Source organism: Pygoscelis adeliae, unplaced genomic scaffold (assembly GCF_000699105.1).
Source record: "Pygoscelis adeliae isolate BGI_AS28 unplaced genomic scaffold, ASM69910v1 Scaffold227, whole genome shotgun sequence".
In the NCBI taxonomy this organism is placed as follows: Eukaryota; Metazoa; Chordata; class Aves; order Sphenisciformes; family Spheniscidae; genus Pygoscelis; species Pygoscelis adeliae.
In genome coordinates, this window is record NW_008825100.1 from 2,149,268 (window position 1) to 2,174,538 (window position 25,271).

General features: G+C 39.6%; 1 protein-coding gene across 1 annotated transcript in view; it reads right to left on the bottom strand.

The window, feature by feature from the left end:
- KALRN (kalirin, RhoGEF kinase) overlaps positions 1-25,271 on the bottom strand; it is a 368,140-nt gene that overhangs the window by 272,033 nt on the left and 70,836 nt on the right. The window contains exons 7-9 of the mRNA XM_009327171.1: positions 16,979-17,170; positions 9,452-9,583; positions 3,138-3,368 (exon numbers count right to left, since the gene is read on the bottom strand). Coding sequence (XP_009325446.1) covers positions 3,138-3,368; positions 9,452-9,583; positions 16,979-17,170 — 555 coding nt within the window. The remainder of the gene's footprint in view (positions 1-3,137; positions 3,369-9,451; positions 9,584-16,978; positions 17,171-25,271) is intronic.

A 25,271-nucleotide genomic window follows, 5' to 3' on the forward strand; every position in this document is an offset into this window, starting at 1 on the left:
AGGCTGCCCAGGGAAGTGGTTGAGTCACCATCCCTGGAAGTATTTAAAAGACGGGTAGATGAGGCGCTGAGGGACATGGTTTAGTGGGCATGGTGGTGTTGGGTTGACGGTTGGACTCGATGATCTTGGAGGTCTCTTCCAATCTTAATGATTCTATGATTCTAATGTTTTCAGGTTTTGTGCAGTTCAAACTGAAACCTAGCTAGAATCAAAAGGATTTCCTTGACAGTGGGAAACTATCTGAGAACATAGCCCTGACCTGCCAGTAATGCATACAGTGTGTACTCTGGCCTTGCAAATGGTGCAGAATACACCAGGAGTGACATGAATGAGCCCTGTTTAACACAGCTTAATCCTTAAATCCAGTCCAAAAGGCACACACTTAGCCTGCATAAAGCCTTCATCCAGCTAACCAGTTTTGCAAGACTTCCCTATGAATGCTTGATATTGCGTGCCTAAATACTTGATCTCTGGCAAGACTAACTAGAGTAGTTAGGTGAGGAATAATTGATCTCTCAAGATTCATAAGAATCTCTTCTTGGAGATGCGTCTTTACCAAAAGCTATTAATGCTGTTAATGGCAGACTGAGAGGATGCAAAACAATCCTGGAGCCTGTAATAAGAACATGCAACACAACAAAACCTGTCCCTATTCACATCTGTTTTTAAGACAAGATCGATACAGAACAGCTGACATGAAGAGAAAGGTATAGATGAACAAGTGAGGGGGTGTAAGTTCTGACACAGAGATCATCTTTCACCAGAATTTTTACTGTATTGGCCAACAGCTGGAGAGGGTGAGCCATGGAATATCCTGATAGGGAAAACTGCATCTGTGAGAACATGCTTAATTTTGAGCTGGGTAGAAAGGGAAAAGGAGCATCTTCTGTACAGAAACTACACTATATCATTACTTGTCTAGAAGACACCAAAGTCGAATAAACTCAGGGCTCTCCTATCAGGATTTGTTCTCCCACGTCTTTTCATTTCAGACTTGAACCAGGAAGAACTTAGTTAAAGGTTATTCAATTTTGAAAAGGCAACAGATTATTATAGATAAATGTTACTTATGATTAGTGACAACACACAGGTAGACAGCTTCACCTGCCAACTGATGGGCATTTAATAAAATAAGCATAAGAGGAATTGCATGACAGATATATAGGAGGTGATTATTTAAAGAAAAAAAAAAACATCAACATATTCAGATATCTTCCTCCTCCTCATGGAATCTACACTTCATATTTCTGTTTAGCTGATAATTTCATTTACGAGTTAAAAAGCATTTATCTTGAATAGTACAGATGTTTAGTGAACAGAATGATTCATCTCTTCCTCTCTACTTTCTAAGTAGGACAAAGAGATGCTTCCAGTGTGTGCTAGGACAGAAACATGTCTGTCATTAAGTTGTTGCTTCCCAGATAATAACTACCCATTAAGAGAAAAATTTTGAAAGATTGCTGCCAACAGAACTCACGCAGAGTGATGCTCTCTAAAGTGATTGTATTCCAGTGACGCTTCCTGCTTGTTTCTTTTCCTCTCACCAAAAGTCACAGTACATACAAAAGACCTCTTCCTTTTGAAAATCAGTGACACAGCCTCATTACCTTGTATATGTGGGAAGTAAAAGTCTGAATGGGTTTCATGAATGAACCTCACAAACACTTCTACTGATTTCAGAAGATGTAAGAGAGAAAGTTTTGGGTTGGAAAGATTGTACAAAAGTGTAAATCACCCTAGGGGATGAGGAATACCTAAGATAATATGGATTCTTATTGACATTATATACCACAATTGGAAAAAACATAATAACATCAGAATTTACAACCCTTGATTGTATTAACTTCATATAGTTTGCAGAGAGTATTCTAACTGAATTCCAAGTACATGTTCTATTTAATATATAGCTTATGAATTTCATTACCATGCAGTATGTTTGCTGACATGTAATGAAAGTGCAGTTGCTTAAATTAAGCATCTGATACATTCAATCCCAGTTTTAGTTATATATATGGCATGAATATTTGTGTGGTTTTATAGGAAAAACTGAGCAGGTAGAAATTCTGGCAAACTTTTCAAGACTGCCGAAGAAATGGTCATACATATTTGCAAAGGATATCTACAGCTGCAGTTCTGTCTGTGCTGGTGGACTTCAACTATGGCACTAACAGGACCACAAATTTGCATGTTGAATAAAAGTCGCCTGTCTCCTGTCCTTGCTGGTTCATGTCTATTTTGCATGTGAAAGCTTTGTCACTCCATCTCCACCTCATTTTTCACTTGGAGGAAGGCAGTGACATAAAGAACCCCAAGGACATTAGAATGCTCCATAAACATGATTAGAGCATTCAGCCTCTTCATTTAAAGCAAGTACCATCTTGCTACCAACATCTGCTTTGGGCTGTAATGAGGCCCTTAAAGAAACCACACCATCCTGAATGAGCAGAGTCCTGTAACATCTGTTGATTGTGCTTGCATATTTGGCAGCTACAAACATGGCATCTCATACTTACTCTCAATTACGCTATTATGCTGGTATTCAAATGGATTCCTTTAGGAGAGGAAAGTTATTCACCTGGAGCCTGAGTTCTCGAGGTAAGCCTGTACCATATAAACTGTATTTCTGTGAGGTGGGCTCTGCACGTTGGGGTGTGCAGTTCATTTGAGCCAGCAAACTCATAGCACAGGTCTGTGGACGCCATAAGTGGTAATAATGCAGAGATCATCTAAACACCACCACTAAAAGGTCTGGATCTGTATTGTTTCCACATAGGAAGGTGAAATACATCACAGTTCAATTGCTTTTTACACTTGAAATTCTCCTCTCTGTTAAACATCACTTTGTCAAGAACAGTAGAGTACCTACAGCTAATTGCTCACTTGTGAAAAATTAACCACTGAAAATAGTGTCGCAGTCTTGCGGGGAATGGACTGATCAATAATCAATGTACTGACTGATGATTTCCAACATGAAACCAAGGTACTGAAAGGCACATTAGGATTTTAGCATATTTCTAGCATAGATAGAGCTGCATGTGAAATCTTGGTTATGGCAATATCGTCTAGATGAGTCACCAAACAAACCTCATGGCTGCAAAGAAAGGACCATTCTTTATCTCCTTTAGTAATGATATTACCTGTTGAACATCCTGCTGGAAAACACAGAGCTGCAGCCTTTGATGTAGCCGGACCTTTCTGTGTTGCCAGATGCTCTCTAGGCGCCGCTGGTGATGCAGGACTTCATGTACCACATCCAACACCTGGTGAACAGCCTTGGAGTAGTTTGCAGTAGCAGTGAGGGATTCAGAATTCCCAGGGCTCAAGGGACGCTGTAGGACATCCAGCAAGGCTTTTCCATCCTGGCTCACCTGAGTGAAGAAATAGGTCTACTTCACTACACGTATACTTAAACATCCAATAGCTGACCAAGAACAGTCTAGCTCATTCTTTTTCCCCTGTGTGTTTTCCTTATTTTAGTCAAAAAGGAAGAAAGACCTCATAACATCTCTTTTTGACTTGTACTTACACATTCAGCACTTGCCTTCGCTTCCTAGTGGGCCTGCTGTGTCACTCAGCAGGAGCACAGATACTGCACTGCTGGGGCTTGATACATAGAGACAGAGATCCCAAGGCTATATTACATTCTGACATTTGGGCACTGAAAATTCTTGACATATACTAGTTGATGACAGGTGGCATTTGCAATAGCGGGCCTATTTTTGTGAGGGGGTGGTATTTTAAGAAAACCACAGATGGCAGAGTCATTCATATTCTGTATGATAAGGGAGAGTCCTTTCTTTGTAGGATTACTAAGTATGTATATACTTTGAGAAGTGTGACATTCCAATTCTGTATTTCATTCAGTGGCAGTGAAAAATAAATTAGTATATGATAGTGATTCTTTTCTTTCCCAGGAACAGCTTAGAGGAACCTATAGTCTCCATTTCCAATGGGCTACAACGTTTGTTGGCAAATGCAAAGCCCTCTGCACACATGTAACCTTTTTTGAGCATATTAAAACACATTTGCAGATGCAGAGGCATTTGGGCATTAAAAAAAACAGAATGCCAGATTCTTTAACACCAGATCTTTTCCTGGAACATCCTGGAGCATTTTCATATTGCAGGGGCAAAATGAAAAATGGAACCATAAAAACCAAACTGTTATTAACAAGTGTGTGCATGCACTGGTTCTCGAAAAATGGCTTTTTGAAATATTTTTCAGTTGCAGATTGCAAAGTTAAAATATTTTGTTCAACAGAAGTGGTAAATGAGGACATTATTAGAATCCCTCACCTCTTCCCAGCCCACTTTTCTCTTTTCCCTCTGAAACAAACTGCAGTGAAAATGACAAGATCCTCTGAAAAGTGTTTTTATTTCTATGCAATCACAATCACCAACCTTGCTAGAGAATGGCTTAATGAATGTTTTTCATCCAGTTTAAATTTTGAACATTATCTGTCAAAGTTAAAACACTTCTCAAACATTTCCAAGTCCATTTATTTCTGTATTAAAAGTTGCTTGTTCAAATGTAGCAAATATCCTTTAATACCCAAACCTGTGTCTTTTGGCAAGCCATGCCACATCCCAGTCTGTTGTAGCAGTGTGTATCTGGTGCATTTTCAGAGAAATCAAGAGAATTTAATCAAGAGAATTTTCTTTGAGATTTATACTGGCAAAAGTGGAAGTCAAATGTCATCATGTTATGTGACTATTAGGTGGGCTTACGCAGATCCCTGGAGGTTTTTTAAATATTCAGGGCAATTTGGAATTAGATCAGGAAATAACCGGAGAGTCCATAGGGAGTGGCTTTCCATACTCAAACTCAGTTGCTGCTGAAGACCAGCTGGAACAATTTGCACATGCTGGAGCCTGCTGGGGTCACAGAGGGAACGATTGTACTCGCCAACAGCAGCGGATAGTGGTGATATGAGGGAGGATTTTAGGAGGAAGCACTGAGGCACAGGTGTTACCTTGGCAACATCATGGAGGTGGCAATAGCTGCTAGGCAGGAAGAAGCAGCTTCTGGCACAACTTTGTGCCATAATATAGACCTATTCATACCTACACCATCTCCCAAGTGCAGGCCCTGCATGTCAGTTTTTTGCCTCCCAGAGGTATAATCCTGCAATTCTTCCATTTTGAGGGGTCACATCCTTGGGTGAAATATTCTGTATGCTAATCATGAGCGATCAAAACACCAGACTAAATTCAGTTGTCTTAGAAAAAAGCGCTCTTCCAGAGCTGACTAGTGGGTGAATACGGCCAACAAGGCCTTTACAATAAGAAGTCTCAGTGGCAGGAGCAATGCAGAACAAAAAGATTATTTCAAAGGCAGCAGTTTATATGCCCCTGCTTCATCTGAAGTGGAGACAGGACAATATTCTCCCAGATTTGTGGTGTGAGGTAAAGAGCAAATACACTTCTGCATTCTCTCTTACTCCTTTTTCTTCTATAGGAATTAGGCTTTTATCTATTGCAGGATAATTTGTTCCTGTTGTCTGTCTAAAAAGCCTCAGAGATTACAAGTTATGATTTTTCCCTGATGGGCACAGACTTCCAGTTATTCTCTGCACAGCCAGAGAAAAACACCAGACTTCAAGTGCTTGTGTTGTCCTGCTAATAATCATTAACACAAATCAGAGGCTATTAGAAGTGTTCTGCTCTCCAATTTACACGCTTGCCTGGTCATGCTGGAGTAAATACATGTCAAGCAGCACAGTGACAATCAGGTAACCAGTGGTACTCAGTATTCACATGGATTACATACATATTCCAGAATTTCCTATCTTCTGCAGTTCTGAAGTTCTTTGGCTTAAAAAGTTTCTTTTCTGAAAATATTTTTGTTGTGAATATTACTGCATTCCCAATCAATGGGCATAGAAGATTTGTGCTCTCAGAGTTCACCAATGAACAGATTTCAGAAAGGAAGGGGACAGCTTCACAAATGGAGAAGCTACCTACTGTGCTCTTTCAGTCATTTCCTTGTGCTCCTTATAACTGCAAAAATAAATCACGAAATCTCTTTTCATGTGAATCTTTTGAATATTTCAAGGACTGTGCAAGGAGACAAGCATCAACAACCCAGCTTAGTTGCACCACTTCACTTACATCTCACTTACGATGTATTTTTAAGAAGTATTGCAAAAGTCTTAAACTGAATGGACCTGCACCCAGCATGACTTTCAGTCCCTGTAAGGTGTAAGTGCCAGTGCTGCATTTGTCAAAGCAAATTTGACCATTTCTCACTTATTTTGAAAAGTACAGAATTGCTGCTGGACTCTCTGGGAAGGTTTAACTCACCACCTGACACAACACACACATACACTCCTGTCATATGGTGATATTCCTGCATTTTCACTTCATGGCAGGAGAAGGGCTAGGATGGGCAGTATGCAAATGCCTCTGTAAGAAGTTATGGGACCTTGGGTGAACCAAAAAATAGATTTTGTTGTGCTAGTGGAATAATTTTCACGGTTGCTGTATACATAGCTAGGGAGCAAGTTAAAATCTGTAGATACCCTAGATACCCTATATAGTGGGTCAGAAAGTCCTCCAAAGCCTTGCAAGTGACTAGACTAATGGTGCCATCTGTGAAACAGCTACAATTTGCACTAGGAAAAAAAATGTGTCTTTAGAGCAAATATATCATGCCTCTGGGAACAGAGAGTAAAGTGCAGTTAATCCAGCCACACTGAACAAGATGCTCTTACCATAAACCAGGCTCAAGCCTGGCTGGATAAAACCTTTCTCTCTCTCCCTCCTTGTCTTTACCAGATCAGTACAGTCCTCAGTAGGGGTGTCCCAAGTTTGTCTTCTGCTGTTCATCCACTAGAAACACTGGTGGGGCAACATAAACACACCCTGGCTAGAGACATCTAGAGGAAATCTTTTTGCAAGAAGGGAACCTGCCAAAGGCATACATCCTGTGTATCTCCTCCCTCCAGCACTGTTCTACCCAAAGTAAAAGCAAGAGCACCACTTGATTCTCAGAAGAAGGAAGAAGGCCTGTGCTGCCAGCAGCTTGGCTTATATATAAGCCTCCCCTCCTCGGGGAGGATTGCTTAGCTGTGGGTTGCGTATCAGGCCCATGATCTCTGCCTCCGCTATTTCTGAGCTTCACTCAAGTGCAATAAAGGAAAGAAGGCAAATAATTATGGCTACAATCATGGCAAGATGGAAAAAAAGAGTCTCCCTAAGATTCTTTGGGCGTCTGTTCTTAGGTTCCTGCAGTGAATCTGAACTGCTTTGTTATAGTCCTATATGCTATTAAATGTTAATTAATACCCTATTAAACATCCATATTAAATGGTTACTCCAAGGAACATTCATTCTATTCCAAATCTCCTGCAATTATAGAAATAGAAACCGAGATTTTCAATGACTCTGCAGGAAAAGAAAGGGAAAAAAAAGCTACAATTCTCATCCCACCATAGAGAGCTCTGAGGGAAGAAACATTATTTTCTGTGGGCAAGAGGCATTATCTAGATTGGAGAAATAGGCATGTAGATATAGGAGGTAGGACTCCTAAGTCTAATCCAGGCTTTTCAGCTCACCAAGTAGCTGTGGGAAAAGGGATGAACATTTCCGAAATAACAGACTAACCTTTCTGGCAATTCTACACACTGCTTAAAAATTTACTTAGTAAAATAATATAGAAATGTTTTAAACAGCTGTCTGCAACAAGTTAGAGCTTTCTGAGGAAGCATTAGCAAAACCAATATGCATGTTAAAGGTTGCTTTTGGTAATGAGTTTTAAATGAATTTTCATTTCACAAAAAGTAAGATTGGGGCTGATAAACAAAATGCCAGTTTCAAACATTATTATTTTTTATTTAATCACAATTTGACTTAATTTTTAGAAATAATTTTTAAATGCAATAAAAAACCCCTTAGTTTCACTTGACTAGGCACTTGTATAAAATTCACAGTTGCAACTAGAGGTCAACAGGACTGTTCTGTGTTTGCTCACAAAATCCACTGTTCCTGAGAAGCCTGAGTATTGAATAAGGAATTGTCCATTGTCATTGCAACCCAGATTTCTTCATTCTAATTGACTAACTCCCAAATTCTTGCAGGTGTTCGGAAAATAAGAGGTATCTATTTAACATTCCTTACATTCATCATCAAGGTATCTGCACAACTTCACTGTGTATGCCTGAGTGCCTACCACCAAGCCTAGATTAGCAAATCCTTTTCTCTTCTATTTTATACTACAGATTCTTCGAAGAACATGATGACCAGAGCAAGGGCTGAGCATGGAGGAGAGTTCTGTTCTGTTCTGAAGTCTTCACTTAGTAACTTACTAAGTATAGCAAGCACTACCACAGTCCTCCGGTCCAGCTTGGAAAACCCTGCAAGGAGCAAAATCCCTTGATACCCAGAAAGACAGTCAAGCACAGCACAGTACAGGGAAATGAAAAATACAACTAAACCCAAGCATTCAAGTGATCCGCAGATTACTTTCCAACAAGCTTGAGCCCTGGAGACATGAATAACAGAATAGAATGGATAATGTACATAGCTTCCCACCCCCAGGGTAATTTGCAGGTCAGCGCATGCCTGGGGTAAACATCTAGACTAGCCTCATTCCTAAAAGGACTCCTCCCAGATGCCAGAGAGGTCCTGCAGCCTTCTTGCAAAATAAAGTGGACTGAACACAGACCCTGGCCTGCACAGTCAGATGCACTGAATGTTGGCTGTTTGTCGGTAGCTTCTATTTCATGCTGCAGTCTGGATGGGGGAAAAAAAAAAGTGAAGAATTTTATGGGTTTTTTGACAAAATGCCAGAGAATATGTTTTAGTCTTAGCATCCTTATCACCCTCTTTTAAAGGAAAAAACCACATACCCTATTTAGGTCTGAGATATTTGACAACAGTATGTACAAACACATTTGACATGGCGCTTAGGGACATGGTTTAGTGGTGGACTGGCAGTGTCAGGTTAATGGTTGGACTCGATGATCTTAAGGGTCTTTTCCAACCTAAATGATTCTATGATTCTATTTAAAGCACAGTCTCTGGCAGCATTCATTGTAATGAGGACCTGACATCTCTGTGACTTTGTATATGGAAGGAAAAAGCCTTTGGCACCCTTGAATGAGCCAGGACTCATTCACAGAAGGAAAGCAACAGGAGTAAAGCTACTGGGGGCTTAAAGAGGTTCCCTGTTCAACAAAGGCAGTGAAGTGGCTCTTCTCTGGGGTACCAACACTAGCTCTAGATTTCATTTCTATATAGGGTTGTCCGCCAGATTGTCCTGTTGGGCCTTTACAAGCACATGTCTAGGAGTCACCTCCTACAGCCTGGGATTAGATCTGGCTCCTTCTTTGAAAAAGTTGCAGAAATGGAAAGCAGAACCTGTCTCATTTAGAAAAGCTAAGCTCCAAAATGCAGACAAATATCTGTTATCGCTTAACAGATGCTCACATTCTTCTCTGGGAAGCACATACCTCTGTGTAGGCCTGTGTTACTTGTTCATACAGGGTTTGATGATGATGGATGGCCAGTTCCAGGTCTTGCATTTCTGAGGGCAGGCCTCCCTCACTGCACATTTTGCACCAAGCATCCACACCTGAAAGGAACTGAAACAATTCCAGGAACAATGAGCAACAGTGACACAGAACAACATCTCATCAACATTAGAAAACTTTGTAGAGTGCCATAGCCGATTGCAGCATGGACTGTGGAAAACATAACAGTTATAAAGGAGTCCTTTTGGGCACCCTGGAACAGCGCATTCCTGTTACCTCCTCAGTACTTGTAGAACACCTAGATCCAAAGGAATGGTTTCTGTTTCTTCTGGATTAAAAAGAAATGCTCCTTTAACCAGGCTCAGAAAAGACCCATTCTAAGGGTCTTTACATACCACGGAGGGAGGCTACAACGTTGCATTCCAAAAAGGAAGGCTGCAACATGTTTAGAAAAAAACATCAGCGTGAAGCACAAAAGGACACAGTTACAGCTCCAGCTGTATTTGGCATTGTCTCAGCTGTCAATCTTCCCTCAGTCTCTTACCTGTCCTTAACAGTACTAATTTAGGCAATAGAAAACACCCATTAAAATCAATGCTGACATTCATTTCAGTGAAAGGCAGATAGTTTGTATTCAAGCGGTTTCCAACCCAGAGCCAGCTCAGTGGGATTGCTAATAGGATACCAAGGCTCTAAACCCCTGGGTCACACATTTGATTCTGGCCCAGGTCAGCAGTGATCAGATACCATTACCATCTGACAGCTGCTAAGCAGCCAATGCAAAACGAGCTGCTGGTCTCAGTCCAGTTCCTGGTGGGCAGACATCCACGAAAAGGGAGAAAAAAAATCATTGCCATTGCAATTGATACGGTTTAGCACCTTGGTTGGAAGCCTTAACAGCCAGCCAGAAACTGAATGGCTTCGGGAAGCAGAGGGGTGGAAAAAAATATTTTTCCACCCTTAAAGGCCTGCAGAGCAGTGCTGATGCACTTTGGCAGAACAAATTGGGGAAGCCCTCCTGGGTGCTGCCTGTTCTGTAAAAGAAAAGAGGAATTTAGTCTCTAAGGTTCCCATCCGGTTTTTCTTTTGTCCTGGTTTTGGCTAGGATAGAGTTAATTTTCTTTCTAGTAGCTGGTATACTACTGTGTTTTAGATTTAGGATGAGAATAATGCTGATAACACACTGATATTTTAGTTGTTGCTGAGCAGTGCTTACACAGAGTCAAGGCCTTTTCTGCTTCTCACCCCGCTCCACCAGCGAGGAGGCTGAGGGTGCACAAGAAGCTGGGAAGGGGACACAGCCGGGACAGCTGACCCCAAATGACCAGAGGGATATTCCACACCATATGACGTCATGCTCAGCATATAAACTAGGGGAAAAGCTGGCCAGGGGTCTGCTGCTCAGGAACTGGCTGGGCATCAGTCAGCAGGTGGTGAGCAATTGCATTGTGCATCACTTATTTTGTGTATTCTTTTATCATTATTATCATTTTCCCTTTCTTTTCTGTCCTATTAAACTCTACCTCAGCCCATGAGTTTTACCTTTTTTTTTTTCCGATTCTCTCCCCCATCCCACTGCGGGGGAGTGAGCGAACGGCTATGTGGTGTTTAGCTGTCTGCCAGGTTGAACTACAACATCTTTTAAGCAGGGCTTACTTCAATGACACAGCTCATATGTTCATATTTTGTCCATACTAGCTGCCTAATGCCACCTCATTACTTCTTATTAATATTTTCTCTTTCTCCATCCTTCTGTTAAACCAGCCTGCCATACTTTGGGGCTATTTATAAAAAAGAACAGCTAATTATACAACAGATGCAGTGCCCTGTAGGGTGAATGTATAATGCCACAAAACCACACCCAGGATCACAGCTTTATCCACTCCTGAAGTGTTCACCTGTGGCTTGTTAGTGAAGCACTCATTCACAGCACGAAGGGCTGTGAGATTCAAAGCCAGAATTTCAATTCAACTCTGGCATCAGCATCCTTTTTTATTAGCAGTGTAAAGCTATTCACCATGCTGCTGTGTAATCAAGCCTATAATGTGTTTGCATTGTAAACATTTCTTTTCAGTGCACAAAGATTCAGTGACAAAGATGAATTCCTAAATGTTCATGTCTACAAAGTACAAATCTACCAGTGAAAACTGTGCTTTCTAGAAGACTGGAGGCAAGGATGGCAGGTTCTCTTGTGTTGGTTTGACTCCTGATTTGTTGAATCTCTTCAGATGAAATCCCCAAACACCCTTGTATAAAGCTGAAGTCATCATATTTTGTGCCAAGGCAGTGGAATTCACATAATTTCCTATGCAGTTTTAAGAGCACGGAGTTGAGATCAATCCCTTTTGGGGCTGTTACATGAACCTCTTGGTCAAAACAGTGAACAGAAGACCTTCACACCTTGTAGATCAGTGTTCCTGCTGCTGGAATCACACTGTTATGGCTCTTATCAAAACTGTTGAATTCCACCCATTTTAGTACAAGCTTTTATAGTCATGTTACTCATATACTGCCATAGCCCCAGACTGTGATTTGCACAGTAGGTGGGAGAAGTCTCAAGAAGATCCTATGCACATAACCAGATTTCCACCTTGTTGTCTCGCATCTATCTTTCTTTTGTATACCTATCGTATATAGACAATATCACATCAACAATTACATCAGTGATTTCACTTCTGCCACTAGCAGGAGCAGTTGACATCATCTGGTTTAAAAAGTTTTAAGAAATGGAGCCTGTCAGTGTTTTACTCTGATACCCTGAAACAGTGCATGGTGGTCTGTGCTGTGTGTGTAGATTCACGTAGGGAGAGCAAATGTTTTTTTAAGGATTTTTGCAAAGTGTTAGTTCATACCATGGGACTATTGATTTGGGTCTTTTGAAAAAAGCAGCTATGTTAATTTTTATTATTTGTCACACGCTGTGACACTGCAGGCACAAAAAACTTTATTAACTGTAATCCTTCATGCTAGAAACATATTCATATCACAAAAATCACCATTTGACTGAGTTGAAAAAAGATGCATTTAAAATTGTATATTGCTAACTGTTAGGTTGGAACAGGAGCTGTTACTGTCCACTGGATACTCAATACCATTTAAATTAACTGCTTAAATTTCTAGTTAGCCCATAGACTACAATAGCTCCTACTGGGAACATAAAAGCTGCTTAAATATGATTTGAAATGACAGGCTCCAATAATTATCCACGTTTTTCAAGACTTCAGGAAAGATTAAGAAAAATTTCTCCTAAAAAATAAAAAAGTCCCTAAGGTACCTTTGTGCCTCTGATCCAATCCAAAAGTAACTTAAAGTAATGACCTACGCTTACTCCTGACTCACAACCTATTCACCTAAGTTGCAAATTCTGTATTAGGTCAGGTAATAATGTATTCTCAGACCACTTCTTACTAGCTTTCCTCAGGGACTGCTATGCTGTATCACATGGTTTCTCCAAAACACAGCTCGGACATTTTATAGTCCATATTTCTCCACATTTTTTGCACAGTCCTTGCTTATGGCTTGCTAGGCCTCTGCGTGGAAGCTGCAGGCTAACCAGCGTGGTTCTCCTAGGCCCTGGAGAAATTAAAACCAAACTCTAGTGTACTTTAATGCTGCAGAACGGCTGTGGGGAAAGATGGGAAGGCAGCCATGAAATTGTTTCCCTCAGTGACCTATAATATCTCTTGATGCCCTGAATTTTTTGTATGAGGCTAATTGTGAATTTCCTGTTGTTGTTTCTGGAATTTCCCTGTCTAATGCAGGAGTTGTCTTGGTCTTATCCCTGCATCTTATAGATATCATCAGGCTTTTCCTTTCCTCCCTTTCCTCAAATTCTTCCTCCCCTTTTTTCTTTTCCTCTCTCTTTCATTTCCTTCCCTCAAATAGGGGAGTTCAGGATGTGCTTAGAGAGATCCAGGCAGAGATGAGAACAGTAGTCTTCTTGGTTGTGGAGTAAGGTAATATGAAACAAATGGTGAGGGGTCAGTCTTCAGAGAATCAGCATAAAAGTCTAGTGTGTGCACCTAAGACCTGCTACCTTAAATAGTAATTCTGCTTGTGTACTTCTGAGGGTAGACTCTGACCCAGAATTAATGGTTGAGATCTCGGCTGATTGAAGACATTAACTTGTTCATTCTGACAGGCTCTGTAGAGTGAGCATCCTATGAATACTTCAGCACACTTTCAGAGATTACATCCAAGAAAGGGGGGACACCTGGTATGCCTGCTTCCCGATCTGACAGTTAGGGGGCCAGAACCTCATCTGGTGTAAATCAGCACAGTTCTCTTGAAATCACAGTGAGATAAGGCATGCTCTCCTATGTTCTCTTGCAACTTTGAATAGCCTCAGACATACTTAAAGATACAGAAGCAGATTCTCTTTCGTACTAGAAAATCTCCATGCTAGCATGAGAAAGGGAGGGGAAAAAAACAAAAAAGTGAAAAGAAGAAAAAAAGAACCCAACCCCAAGATACTTGTAGCAGGTAGAATTAAGGGACATTTAGGAAACACCTCCACTGAATATCCTGAGTTGCACCTTGACCTGGACATAGTGGTTGTTTAGAGTTTAGTTTACTGGCTTTTGATCAAACACATGTGCTGAAGGAAGCCTGGCTGGAGGCTAAGTTGGCAAGATTTGTCTTTTCTTTCTTTCCTTTCCTTCCTTTTCTTCCTTTTCCTTTCTTTGCTCTTTTCTTGATGATGGTTTAGTATGTAGAAATCGTGTTTAAAAAAATTAAGGAAGACACATGCGTGCACACAAACACACACACAAAAAAAAGACGAAAAAGAAAGAAACAAAGCAAAAAAAAAAAAAAGTGCTTTGATCCAGGAACTCATTCAGCCAAGTTCCATTCAACATGCCACATGTATCTGCTATAAGATCCAGGAAAGCAATGTGATTCTGAGGCACATAAAGACAGATGTGAGGTTCAATTCCCAGCAGGGCTGACTCAGCCTTTCATCCTCCCAAGCCAGACAAATTGTATTCTGTGCAGTTTTCTGCGTGGGGTCTTTAGGAAGAGACCTTGAAAAACAAGTTGCTTCCTGCTCAGCTTGCATGTTATAGAGATCGTAGAGCTTTTCATAAATCTCTGTCCCAAGCCAACAACTTCCTTGCAGGCTGGGGTGTGCCAAAGGCTGAAAGATTACGGTCCCAATAGACTTGCTTCCTGTTGGCATCATGGAGAACTTAAATCAATAGGAAGGAATGAACAAAGAGACTGTAGCAGCTTATCACACTGGAGAAGGAAAGACAATCTGCATATCAGATCGGTATGAGGGAAGCAGGGTTACACTGTGGGAAAAATGGTTGGATCCGCAACAAGACTACCTTTACTGACAGAACAAAGGGAGCAAAAAAAGATTTCATCTGGGACAGAGGAAATAGTGGGTTTATCTACATCTTTGTTTCAGAGATTTAAGCCTTATTTATTGTAAAAAAATGAAGCCCTGATTTGAGTAAAAAAAAAAACCCTGGGTGATGCCAAATAATAGAGAGTCACATTTAGAATGAATGTTTGATAGACAGTAGACTGAGTTATAGACCAAATCCCAAACACCTCACTTTCTATACTACACAGAGGTCAAATGACTAAATTATTAGCATTCAAGTCATTGGTTTATCCTACCAGAGTTACTAAAGCAAGGCCAAAATTTTAGTCCTGGCTAATGGACACACTGAGTCCCACATTTCTTTTTTGCAGCAGTCTGAGCTTACAGGCTTCACATCAGCACAATTCCACTGAATTGTCTCTTATTGCAAGTGAGGAGCAACTGCTGTTCACAATTAGCAAATTCTCTTGTCTGCTTAGTAATGTCTGCTTAGCTTCTGTCAGGCAGCACAAACTTCAGTTCCTTATGAAGAGGTGCCAAGGCAGGACTGGGTTTTTCAGGCCCACCCATACAATTGTAAAGGAAAAAAGACCCAAAGCTGAAAGTGACATTAGTGTAGCTTTTTTTCAAGTTAAGGCTGAGGCAAAATATCCACTTTGACAGTGTTCAAAAGGTAGGAAGACAAAAAAAAATAATTCACCTCTAGCTTGACAGATTGTTCAATACAGCTTTCTGTTTTATTGCCTTTCATGCTATACAATACCTCAGCAACTCATAAATTGCAAACAAGACTGACACTTCAGAAAAATAAGGGATCGCTTGTAAAAAAAAAAGAAAAAAAAAGCCAAACCCAAACACCAAACAAACAAGAACGAACTAATTCATTAATAAACCTTAAACATTCTCATTGTGACTACAGACTGGATATAAATTCTTTTCTGATTTTTCTTTATAAGCATATGATGAATAATAATTATTAGCATGAAGACTACACCTAAACACTACAGTGCCCATTGTACAGAGATGAAAGTACTTGTACTGGGCATCTTCTTAGTGTACCAGTCCCATCAGAGCCACCGAGTGTGTTTACATGAGTAAGTGCCCAGTAGGGTGAGTAATTGCTCTATGCTATGGCCTGTTGTCACTAGGAAACACAAAATAAAGAAAAATCCATTATAATTCTACGGTCAGAAACAAACAATAAAGAAAATCTTTACTCTTTGAGCTGAACTTTTCCACACATATATTCTGGCTTACAAGGCACAGTTTCTGGCTCATCAGTTATAATTTCTTCTTCAGACACTCAAAGTATGGGTCATTTTATAAACATCAAGCACACCCACTTAGCAGATTTTATATTAATTACTTGGAAAAACAAGCACACAACAATACTGAAGAGCACCCCAAAGCAGTGTTTGTCACTGGAAAATGAATGTAATCAACATATGATCAAAGTTGAACCATCGCTGTTAAGTGGACCTAGTTTAGGTGTAAAAAAAGCAGAAGGTTTATTCACTGACATATTTTAAATCTTTTGTAGCTATGAAATTATGGAACAATTTTGGTAGTTGTTAAAGACACAAACCAGAGTTCGGGGACACAGAAAATTTTCTTGGATGTTCCTAGCTGTCTCTGAAGTCTCTACTTAGTGAGATCTAACAAAGTTCGAGGCTATGGAGAGCACTGCAAGAGTAGGTGGTGGAATGAATTCCGTAAGTTTCATTAACAATAACACGCTTTGGCTCCTAGAAATTGTCTGCTGGTATGGGTCTATGTCATATCTGTCAATATTCCCGTGCACATAGCACATAGAACATATACATATGAGTGCAGATACATACTGTTTTCCTGACCATAATAATCCTGAATTTATCCACAGCACTGATGAAATATTAGGCAATAGAAACAAGGCAGCATGTTACTGCACCTGTGCACTTCACTTATGATCAGATTCTCTCTTATCACTAAGGCATAAACATATTTTCTTACCGACTCAGGGAACACATGCCATTTTGGGGGGGGAAATGTAACTATTTGTTTTTAAGACACTGATCCACTAGGAACAAGGCTCTTAACCTCACTGCATACAAGCCAAAAGCCATCAGGTAATATTTGCAGCATTGTCATTATCAAAGTAGCAGTGGATCATTTTGCCAGTCACAAAAGCAGCTCACCTGTTCAGCTTTCTGGTGAAAGACAGCAGACATGGCTAAGATGGTGCTGCGCTCATCCAGAGCTGCAGCAAAACTCTTCCACTCTTGATCCAGCTGGCTAGATATTTGTTTAATTTGCTGGGAAGCATAATGGCCTGCCTCGGAAAGCCTTGATGCAACAGACATGATCCGATTGATGTTGACATAGGCATTCTGAAAATTAAAAAGCACACATAAATAAAGAGAAGGAAGAACGGTGACCACCCTCTGCCTTCATTACACATTCCAAACACCATCAGTTGGAGTAAAGCCGAGCAGTTCACTGAGAGCAATCAACCACCCGCTTAAATATGCATGAATAGCAGGCATACTACCTTCCGCTCTAGAAATACATCCCTCAGGAATCTTTTTGCACATCTATGCCATTATCTAACACTGTTATCTCCCCTGTCCCCTTGAATTTATTTATGTAAAACTAATTTGCCACACTTTAGCTATTTACTCACCTGTTAGGGTCTACTCATTGCTTCTATTTTATTCTTGATATTTCTGTTGCAGTACTTCGTATTTCTGGATGCTATATCCACATATTCATAAATGAAATGTTTGCTTTCTGTCCTTTGAGAACACTCTGACAATCCTTTATAGACATGCAGTGTCAACAAATGGAAAAGTCTTATAGAATTTAAAAGAGCTCATAAGGACATTCTATAGAAATATAAGAGTTTCCATAGAAATGTCTATTAAATTATATTCTTCAGTTAAAATGTTATCTTTTCTGCAGGTTATTTTAAGCTGTTCTCCAGCAGAGATATCATTTAACTACATTCTGAATTTAGAAGGATTCAAAAAGCCTACTAAAAGGGTAATATTTTCTGTTCTTTCATAAGAATTTTACATGATGGTTTTTATTCAGCCTTGAAGCAGTGGAAGGATATTTTCTTCCTCAAACTGAGCTGTGGACAGCAATGTAATTGCATTACAATACCCCTGTTCTGCATAGGAACGTAAACCGGCAAATAAATAGCCGTCATGACAATGAGTTACAAAGATGCACCATCAAAAGACAAATGACAGCTGTCTTGCAGATTTCTGGAATGTCATTTGATGGAAACACTTCTCCTTTCTCTTTCCTCCTCACCAGAGGAAAGGAACATCCCAGAATTTTAGATGTTTTGCTAATGTTGACTCACTGCTTTCTTGTCTCACTAAAGTATTTCAAAAGGGTTTTAGGAATTTCAGAGAGTAGAACCTGTAAGACCCTTATGCACAAGGACAGACACGGCCCTGATGATTTTAACAGTATTACTCATGGGCAAATAATAAATCAGAGGTGGAAGTGTGTGTTGGAGCAGGATCTCATCATAGTGAGCGGGAGCACAATGTGGAAAGGTATCTGCCAATCCAAACATGAAACACAACAGAGCACTGCCAAGGCAGGCACAGGTCCAAACTAAGTTGTGAAGCAGGGCAAAGTATGTCTGCAAAGTGTGCGGGATAACTATAAAGCACACTCATCGTACCTGTAGATGCTAACGGAAAGAAGGATGGGGGCCACAGCCCTTATAGCCACTCTGCTCTCCCTGAAGAACCATGACTGTGACAGCTGTCACATAAATAACACAGATCTAAAGCAATACCCAGCCTCCAGTTTTGGTTTTTTCCCCTTATCACATAGCCTTTTCTTAAAAATTGGATTTGGCTCAAAATTGTCAGATTAATTTTAAAGTAATAAAAACATCTTTTTCGGTACAATTAGAGAAACCAATCAAAATTGTTCTGGAGTTTAAAGTATACTAAAAAAGATATTATGATTTGGAATTTTGACAACCAGCCGCAGTCAAACACTTCTTTGTGTCTAGGTTGGAAACTGGAATTTTGACTAAATATTTAAGCCTTTCTCCCAGAAAGTCTTCATGACTGAGCCTCAGCCAAGATCATTTTGCAACATTTCAGGTCAGCTCTTCTGGTGGAAAGCAGTGTAGCATCACTACAGTTGCTAAAGCTTGGATTAGTTGCCCCAAATGAAGAACTTCATGGAACTTTCCTGTGTTTGAAGGGAAAGAAAAGTTGCTGAAGAAGTTTTCATTTCATGTAAAACATAGTTGCTTTCATCTTGCTTTTATTTATTTTTTTTTCCCCTGCAGAATTATCTCAGGCATGGCAATGCAATGAGCATGGAGGAAAATGGCTGTGAATTCCTTGGTTCCCTATAGCTACAGTATATAGCTGTATTAACTAGTAGAAGGGTAAAGGTAAGACTAGTTGAAATACAGCAGATGTTCTTAGAGTCTGTTTTTTAAATTAGGGAGATTGTTATGGCTGTTTGTTATATTTTTATACAGAGATGAGGATTTTTATGGATGAAATTTCACTTTCCTAGATGAGAATTTTTCATGGAAGAGTACCAACCTGTCCTGCAGCCAACCCAGTAACTCCATAGCATTTCCAGCAGAAAGCAAGGAGCAGTTTGGGAGCCACCTGCTCACACCTCCATTCTTAGGGCACCAAGCAGAACTGGCTCAGGAAACAGAGATTCCTGAGCTTCCCCTGTTGCTTTCTGAGCAATAAATGGATTCAAGTGCAATATCACATGTGATGTGCTCTTCTGTATAGCTCCAACAGGTAGTGCGATGGAGATACCTCCTACTTCCGGACACATGCATTCTTTACCTCCGCTTTATCTGTCCCACCTCAGTGAAGCAGAGACACTGAAGTGGGGCTTGAACACGTAAGACTTGTCCTAGGTCTCACAGAAAAACAAGACAGAGCAAAGACTTGGCTAAAGATCTGGAGCTCAGGATAGCACATCCTACCAGACGTAACACATTTTACAATCTCAGGACCTTTACCCAGTGTCACTACTATTGGGAGCGATGGGATCTCTGTTGTGGATTGAGGTAAAATGCAATATGGCTTCAAAGCACTCCAGAACTTAGTTTCAGGAGAAAAACACTTAATTGACCACAATCCACAAAACACAAGACATTTCTTTTCCACCTTGAAGTAGAATAAAATTGTAAGCCAGTTTTTTTCATCTTTATCTGCCAATGTGTAAAGTTCTGAGTAAAATGGAACAAAAATCTATGCTGCCAAAATTCAACTGTTGACATTTCACAAAGTTAAACCTTCCTTTCCCTCTGGTTTGTTCACATCTAAAAACTGAATGAATTGAGATTTTTCTGTCACTATTATATAGATCGTTTTATCCTAATAGGAAATAAATCAAATAGAGCAACTAATGTCTGTGACTTCATTTTTCCTTTAGGCTGGAAAATCCACTCCTAGGAGGTTCATAGAGAGTCTCGCTGTAAATATAACCTAAGGACTCATCTTTTTTTCATAGATGAGAGGTGTTCCCAAAGAGGACTGCAAGGGATCACCGATTTATGGCTATATAGGACTGCAACAGGTCAAACAATATATTAATGTCTAGAAGTAAGGGTAAAAGCACTTTAGTTGACATTCTGTTGTCGTGATACTAGGATACATCCAAGTTTTGGCTGATATATATCCTTTATCGTTGAAAAACCTTTATTTTACATGTATTTGCAGATTTTCCAAAAGCATTCCCCATGTTAGAGTTAATTTTTCATTGACTTTATTTCAACTTTGAAACTTTAGTCAAAAAAGGAGATTTTTGCCTTCTAAAAATCAGTTGACTGGCAAACAAAAGAAAAATTTCCCCACATGTACATCAGCATCATGATATGCTAGAGTTTCTTTTACAGTTTAGGAAAGCCTTGTGCAATGCCTTGCAAGAGCACATACCCCTCTTTGTCCACCAATTCTTAGTCCATTTCTGTCACCTGAACAAGGCCTTGATTCTGATCACCAATGTCTATAACGTAGGTGTTTCTTCCAGTGTAAGCAATCACTGCTAAGGTTCCTAACACTTGGTAGGATAACAGCCCTCAGTCTCAGCAATAAGCACTGACAGTAGTGGAGTTTCAGTTGTGGAATGATCTCCCACAGGGAAATACACTAATTCAGCCCTGATCATCTAGCGGGCATGCTGGGAGACCTTCCCTCTTCATTAAATCCTCCAACTCTAGCTGGAGCAATACTTTCTTCTAATACAAGTATAAAAAGAATACCTTACACTCTCAAAAGAAAAATGAGCAGTGAGAAGCATTAAATCTGCAAGGAACTTGGCTGTGTTCATCTCATTTCCTAGAGAACTAGTTGCGATATTGTGATGGCAAGCAGCGAAGGGGTTGCAAGAGAAGGGTTTTGCAGGTTAATTGAAGGTGAAATTTGATTGTTGAGGAGTTCTTCTTTAAAACTTAAAAAAAACCCCACCAGCTTGCACTGTATTACTGTGAGTTTAGAAACCATCTGTGAAATGAACCCAACAGATAAATCCAAAGCAGAATGTTTCAGTGACAAAATAAACTCATGAGATATCTTTAAGACATTTAAGTTTCTATAACAAGGCCAATTATATGTAGCCTGTTGCAGAATAATATTGGATGGCATTTTAGCTCAGCCTACATACACAAAAACACTGTTCATTTAAGATAAATGTTGGGAATTTTCAACAGGCATCATTAGCCTTTACATAGTAATTGTAACATGTTTGAAATACACTGTGACTTTCTTAAGACAACATGCATCTCCATCTAGTGTCAGTCAGCCAACTCCCTGACAGCAGGATAGGCAACAATGCCAGCACTGAACACTGCCATTTTTATGCATGTCCCATGGAAAGTGATAACTCACTCTTTAAGGAGGTTAATGGAGCTACAACCAGTATGCTTTGTGTCATATTGAAACACTGGTTTTTTTTCTCCAGTGAATTTACTAGATTATTGAGATTACTTAGAAAATGTTGGAGCTAAATATTCATCTTCACGAAAAGTATTGTTGCTTCAGTATAAACATTATACGGCTGTGATAAAGACTAACATAATTTATTTTGAAACTGAAGTGAAAACAAGCACTGCCTTGAATCACAGAAAAAAAAAAAATCTATGGTCCTTATTTGAAAGAAAAATACCACACTACAGTTTATTACCTCAAATACATGACTTCTCCACATACCACATTGTTCATGTAAAAGGAAGAATTATTATTGTGAAAAACAGAGTAACAAATTGTTTTTCCAAGAGGGAGCTTTGGTCACAGCATGCCTATTGAGATGTATAGGAAGAGGATGTGACAAAAGGCATGACCCAATAAACATTTGGAGAGTGTATTTTCTAGAGGAACTGAAGAGAATATTTTAACTATTATTAGTTATGCCAGGCTTAAAGGACACTAGGCATAGTGTAAAGAAAAAAAAAATCAAAACAAAACACCTCAGAGATCCAAGATCTGATCCAACTTCCAGTGAAGTTTGTAGGGTTTTTCCCTGCAAAACACACAGCCATCCTCAGCTACATTGTCCCCCTTCATATCTTCTCTCAATACTGATTTTAATGTATTGACAAAACAAAACAAACCCCAAAGCCATAAACAACCCCAAGCCCCACAACCAATAAGAATGCTTCAAGTTTTTATTATTTTGTTACTCAGATTCATGATAGCTGAACTATTCTCAATCCAACAGTTGCTGGGACTAATATACTGCATAAAAAAAGATCTAGCTAAATTATAAAGCAAATTTCTAGCAAAATCACAACTATAAAGCAAATTCCTAGAGAAAAAGTATATAGTGTGATCTAGTTCACCCTCGAGACTCAGAAACCAAAAAATTTATATAAAAAAAATGCAGCACCATTTAACTGGGTTTGAAAAGTCATTCTTCTTGAACCAATCTCCATGTCTTGAGCCTGAAGCACGGTAGCTAAATATTTGAGTTTTGTAATTAGCATGAGAGAGCTTCAAGGCTCATCAGATATGAATATTTTAATTTGAAAACTTAAGATTCTGGTGAGTTTTAATAGACTTGTGTGGGTCACAATACTCTACCTGTGATTGCAAACAGATCTGAGGGTAATTACCTCCCCATTCTCTGGTAAAGAAACAGGAAAGGATTCCTGTCATTTTCTTTTTGCAGCCAAGGGTATTACATTAATAGATTGAGGAATACGGGATTATAAACACAAATGAGTACATACCTAACAGTAAATTCACCAGACCTATAGTTTTCTCTCTAACACCTTCTGCATTATGTTACTTATTCCTAGTCCTTAACTTCACAAATATTTATCAGTGGGTAACAATGCAAGAAGATTCTTCATGTGCAAAAGTAATTTATGTATATAAATATTGTAGGAGCAGAGCCTTTGGCAACAGACCACAAGGCAAAGACCATTTCTTCCTTTGAAAGTGTACAGCACCTAGAACAGTGACCTAAACCTCCTACTCTTACTGCAATATAAATATTATCAAATAATGTGCACTAGCTATTTTCCAACATTCTCCAATGGAAATCAAATGGTAGCATGAACAACTGAACTAAGAAGTTGCCATAAAAATAAGACAGTTGAATGAAGGCAGTTGTGCAGTAGCAGTCATGATTATGTATTTATAACATCACTGACTGTAATTTTCTTAGAGAAAACTGTATTGGATTAAAAAAACCCCAAAACCACATAATCAGACTGTGCATCAGAAAGCCTGTAAAAACATACAGACCTTGTATATCTTGTATCAAGAAGCTACAGTTAGCTGTGGTGGTTCTTTCCCACTACTTTCTCTGTTATCGGCAAGACTTTCCTTCACTAAAGCGTTGTTACACATGAAACAGACCTGGTCCATATTTCTAGCCCTACTTCTCCGACAACCAAACTATAGCTCAGATTGCTCAGTAGGCTTGGGGTATATAATGTCCTACCACTATGTTCAGAGCCATCACCCAACTTTCTCTGCTTTTGCTCTGTTCAAGTAAGTCAATCTGTCCTGAAGTCCACTGCTGACCATCAATGGCTCTTGCCTTGAACAAATGCAGGGGCTTCATCCTTACCACAGAGTTTCTTCACATAGGCTTGCAAAGAGTTCTTGTGTGTGCCAAGAGACAAAACTACCGTCTACCACAGGAGCTGGGCTGTGGCCAGGAAAGGGTCATTTTAGTTTCAATCTGCTCTTGCTCTTCCTGCCTGCTTTACCACAAATGGAATGACTAGTATGCAGCCCAACACCCTTATGCAGTAAGCTGGTATCTCCTGCATATTAACACCCTCATATTCACAATACTGACTTTTGGGAATACCAGGAGTCACTCCACATTTTTCTAGCAAACAATCTGCTCCATCTAAAAAAAGAGCATCTCTGCTGACAGCAGCACTATACTGACATAAGAACAGCAGCTCCAGGTTAGTTCAAGTAGCCTGCAGCTTAAGGTTATTACCCTTTTCCCATTATTTTCCAAATGTCCTTTCAGCTTGATATACCCCCACATCTGCTATTCCAAAAATGGGATGCCCAGCCCTCTGCAAGACAGCAGCCCTGTTTAATTCCACAAGCCAACCTCACCAGGCTGTAAAACTCACCTCATTTGCCAGCCTGTGCAACGCTGGCATTGAAATCCCCTCTAGAAAGGCCATTGTGCAGACCCATAACCCAAATACAGGCCTTTCAGCAATATGGAAAGTCTTGAGAAACCTATTTGATCATGAGGAATTTCAAGCACTGAGTAAAATTCTGATATTTCTGATAAATACCATGGAGGCCTCATTTAGATTGAAAAAAAAAAAAAAGAAAAACTGTAGTTCTGAGTTGCATCTGTATCCTGAAATATTTCTATAGTCTTTTTTACCCTGACTTTGCCATACTGTCAATAACAATACCACAATTCCTTATGTAACCTCTGTTCATCAACTGAAATCTTTGAAGATTTTTTTTAAAAGTTCCTACTGAGAGAGCATATCACAAGAATTTTTTTAAAAAAGAAATCTAAGTTGAATGAACTGTGCCTGTTTGCTGTATGAATCAATGTTAATCCAAAATCAAAAGGAAGACATCACCGCATCATCAGAGGGGATTCTAGGTCTAAAATTCAACTAAAGCTAAAAGTAGCATAAGGAAAATGACATACAGGTGTACTGCTCTCTTTGAGTTATATTCCTATAAGGAGGATTATCTAAGAACATATATATTGTTTGGCATATTTGTTATGTTGTGGGATTCCTCCACAGAGTCATATATTTCAGTCCAATTAATTAGAGCAGAATTGAGTGCGATCTCTCACCGTACTTGTGGGTTGAAAGTTAAAGGTGCCCAGTATTCATGCCCTTCCACATAGATCCTCTATGCTAAAGAGATGGAGGAGACAATCTTCTTTGTAAATTGATTCATGCTGTCTGTATGGGCTTCCATATGACTATACATGTGTGTGGGTTATCCTGGAGACAGTGCAGAATGGGAGGTG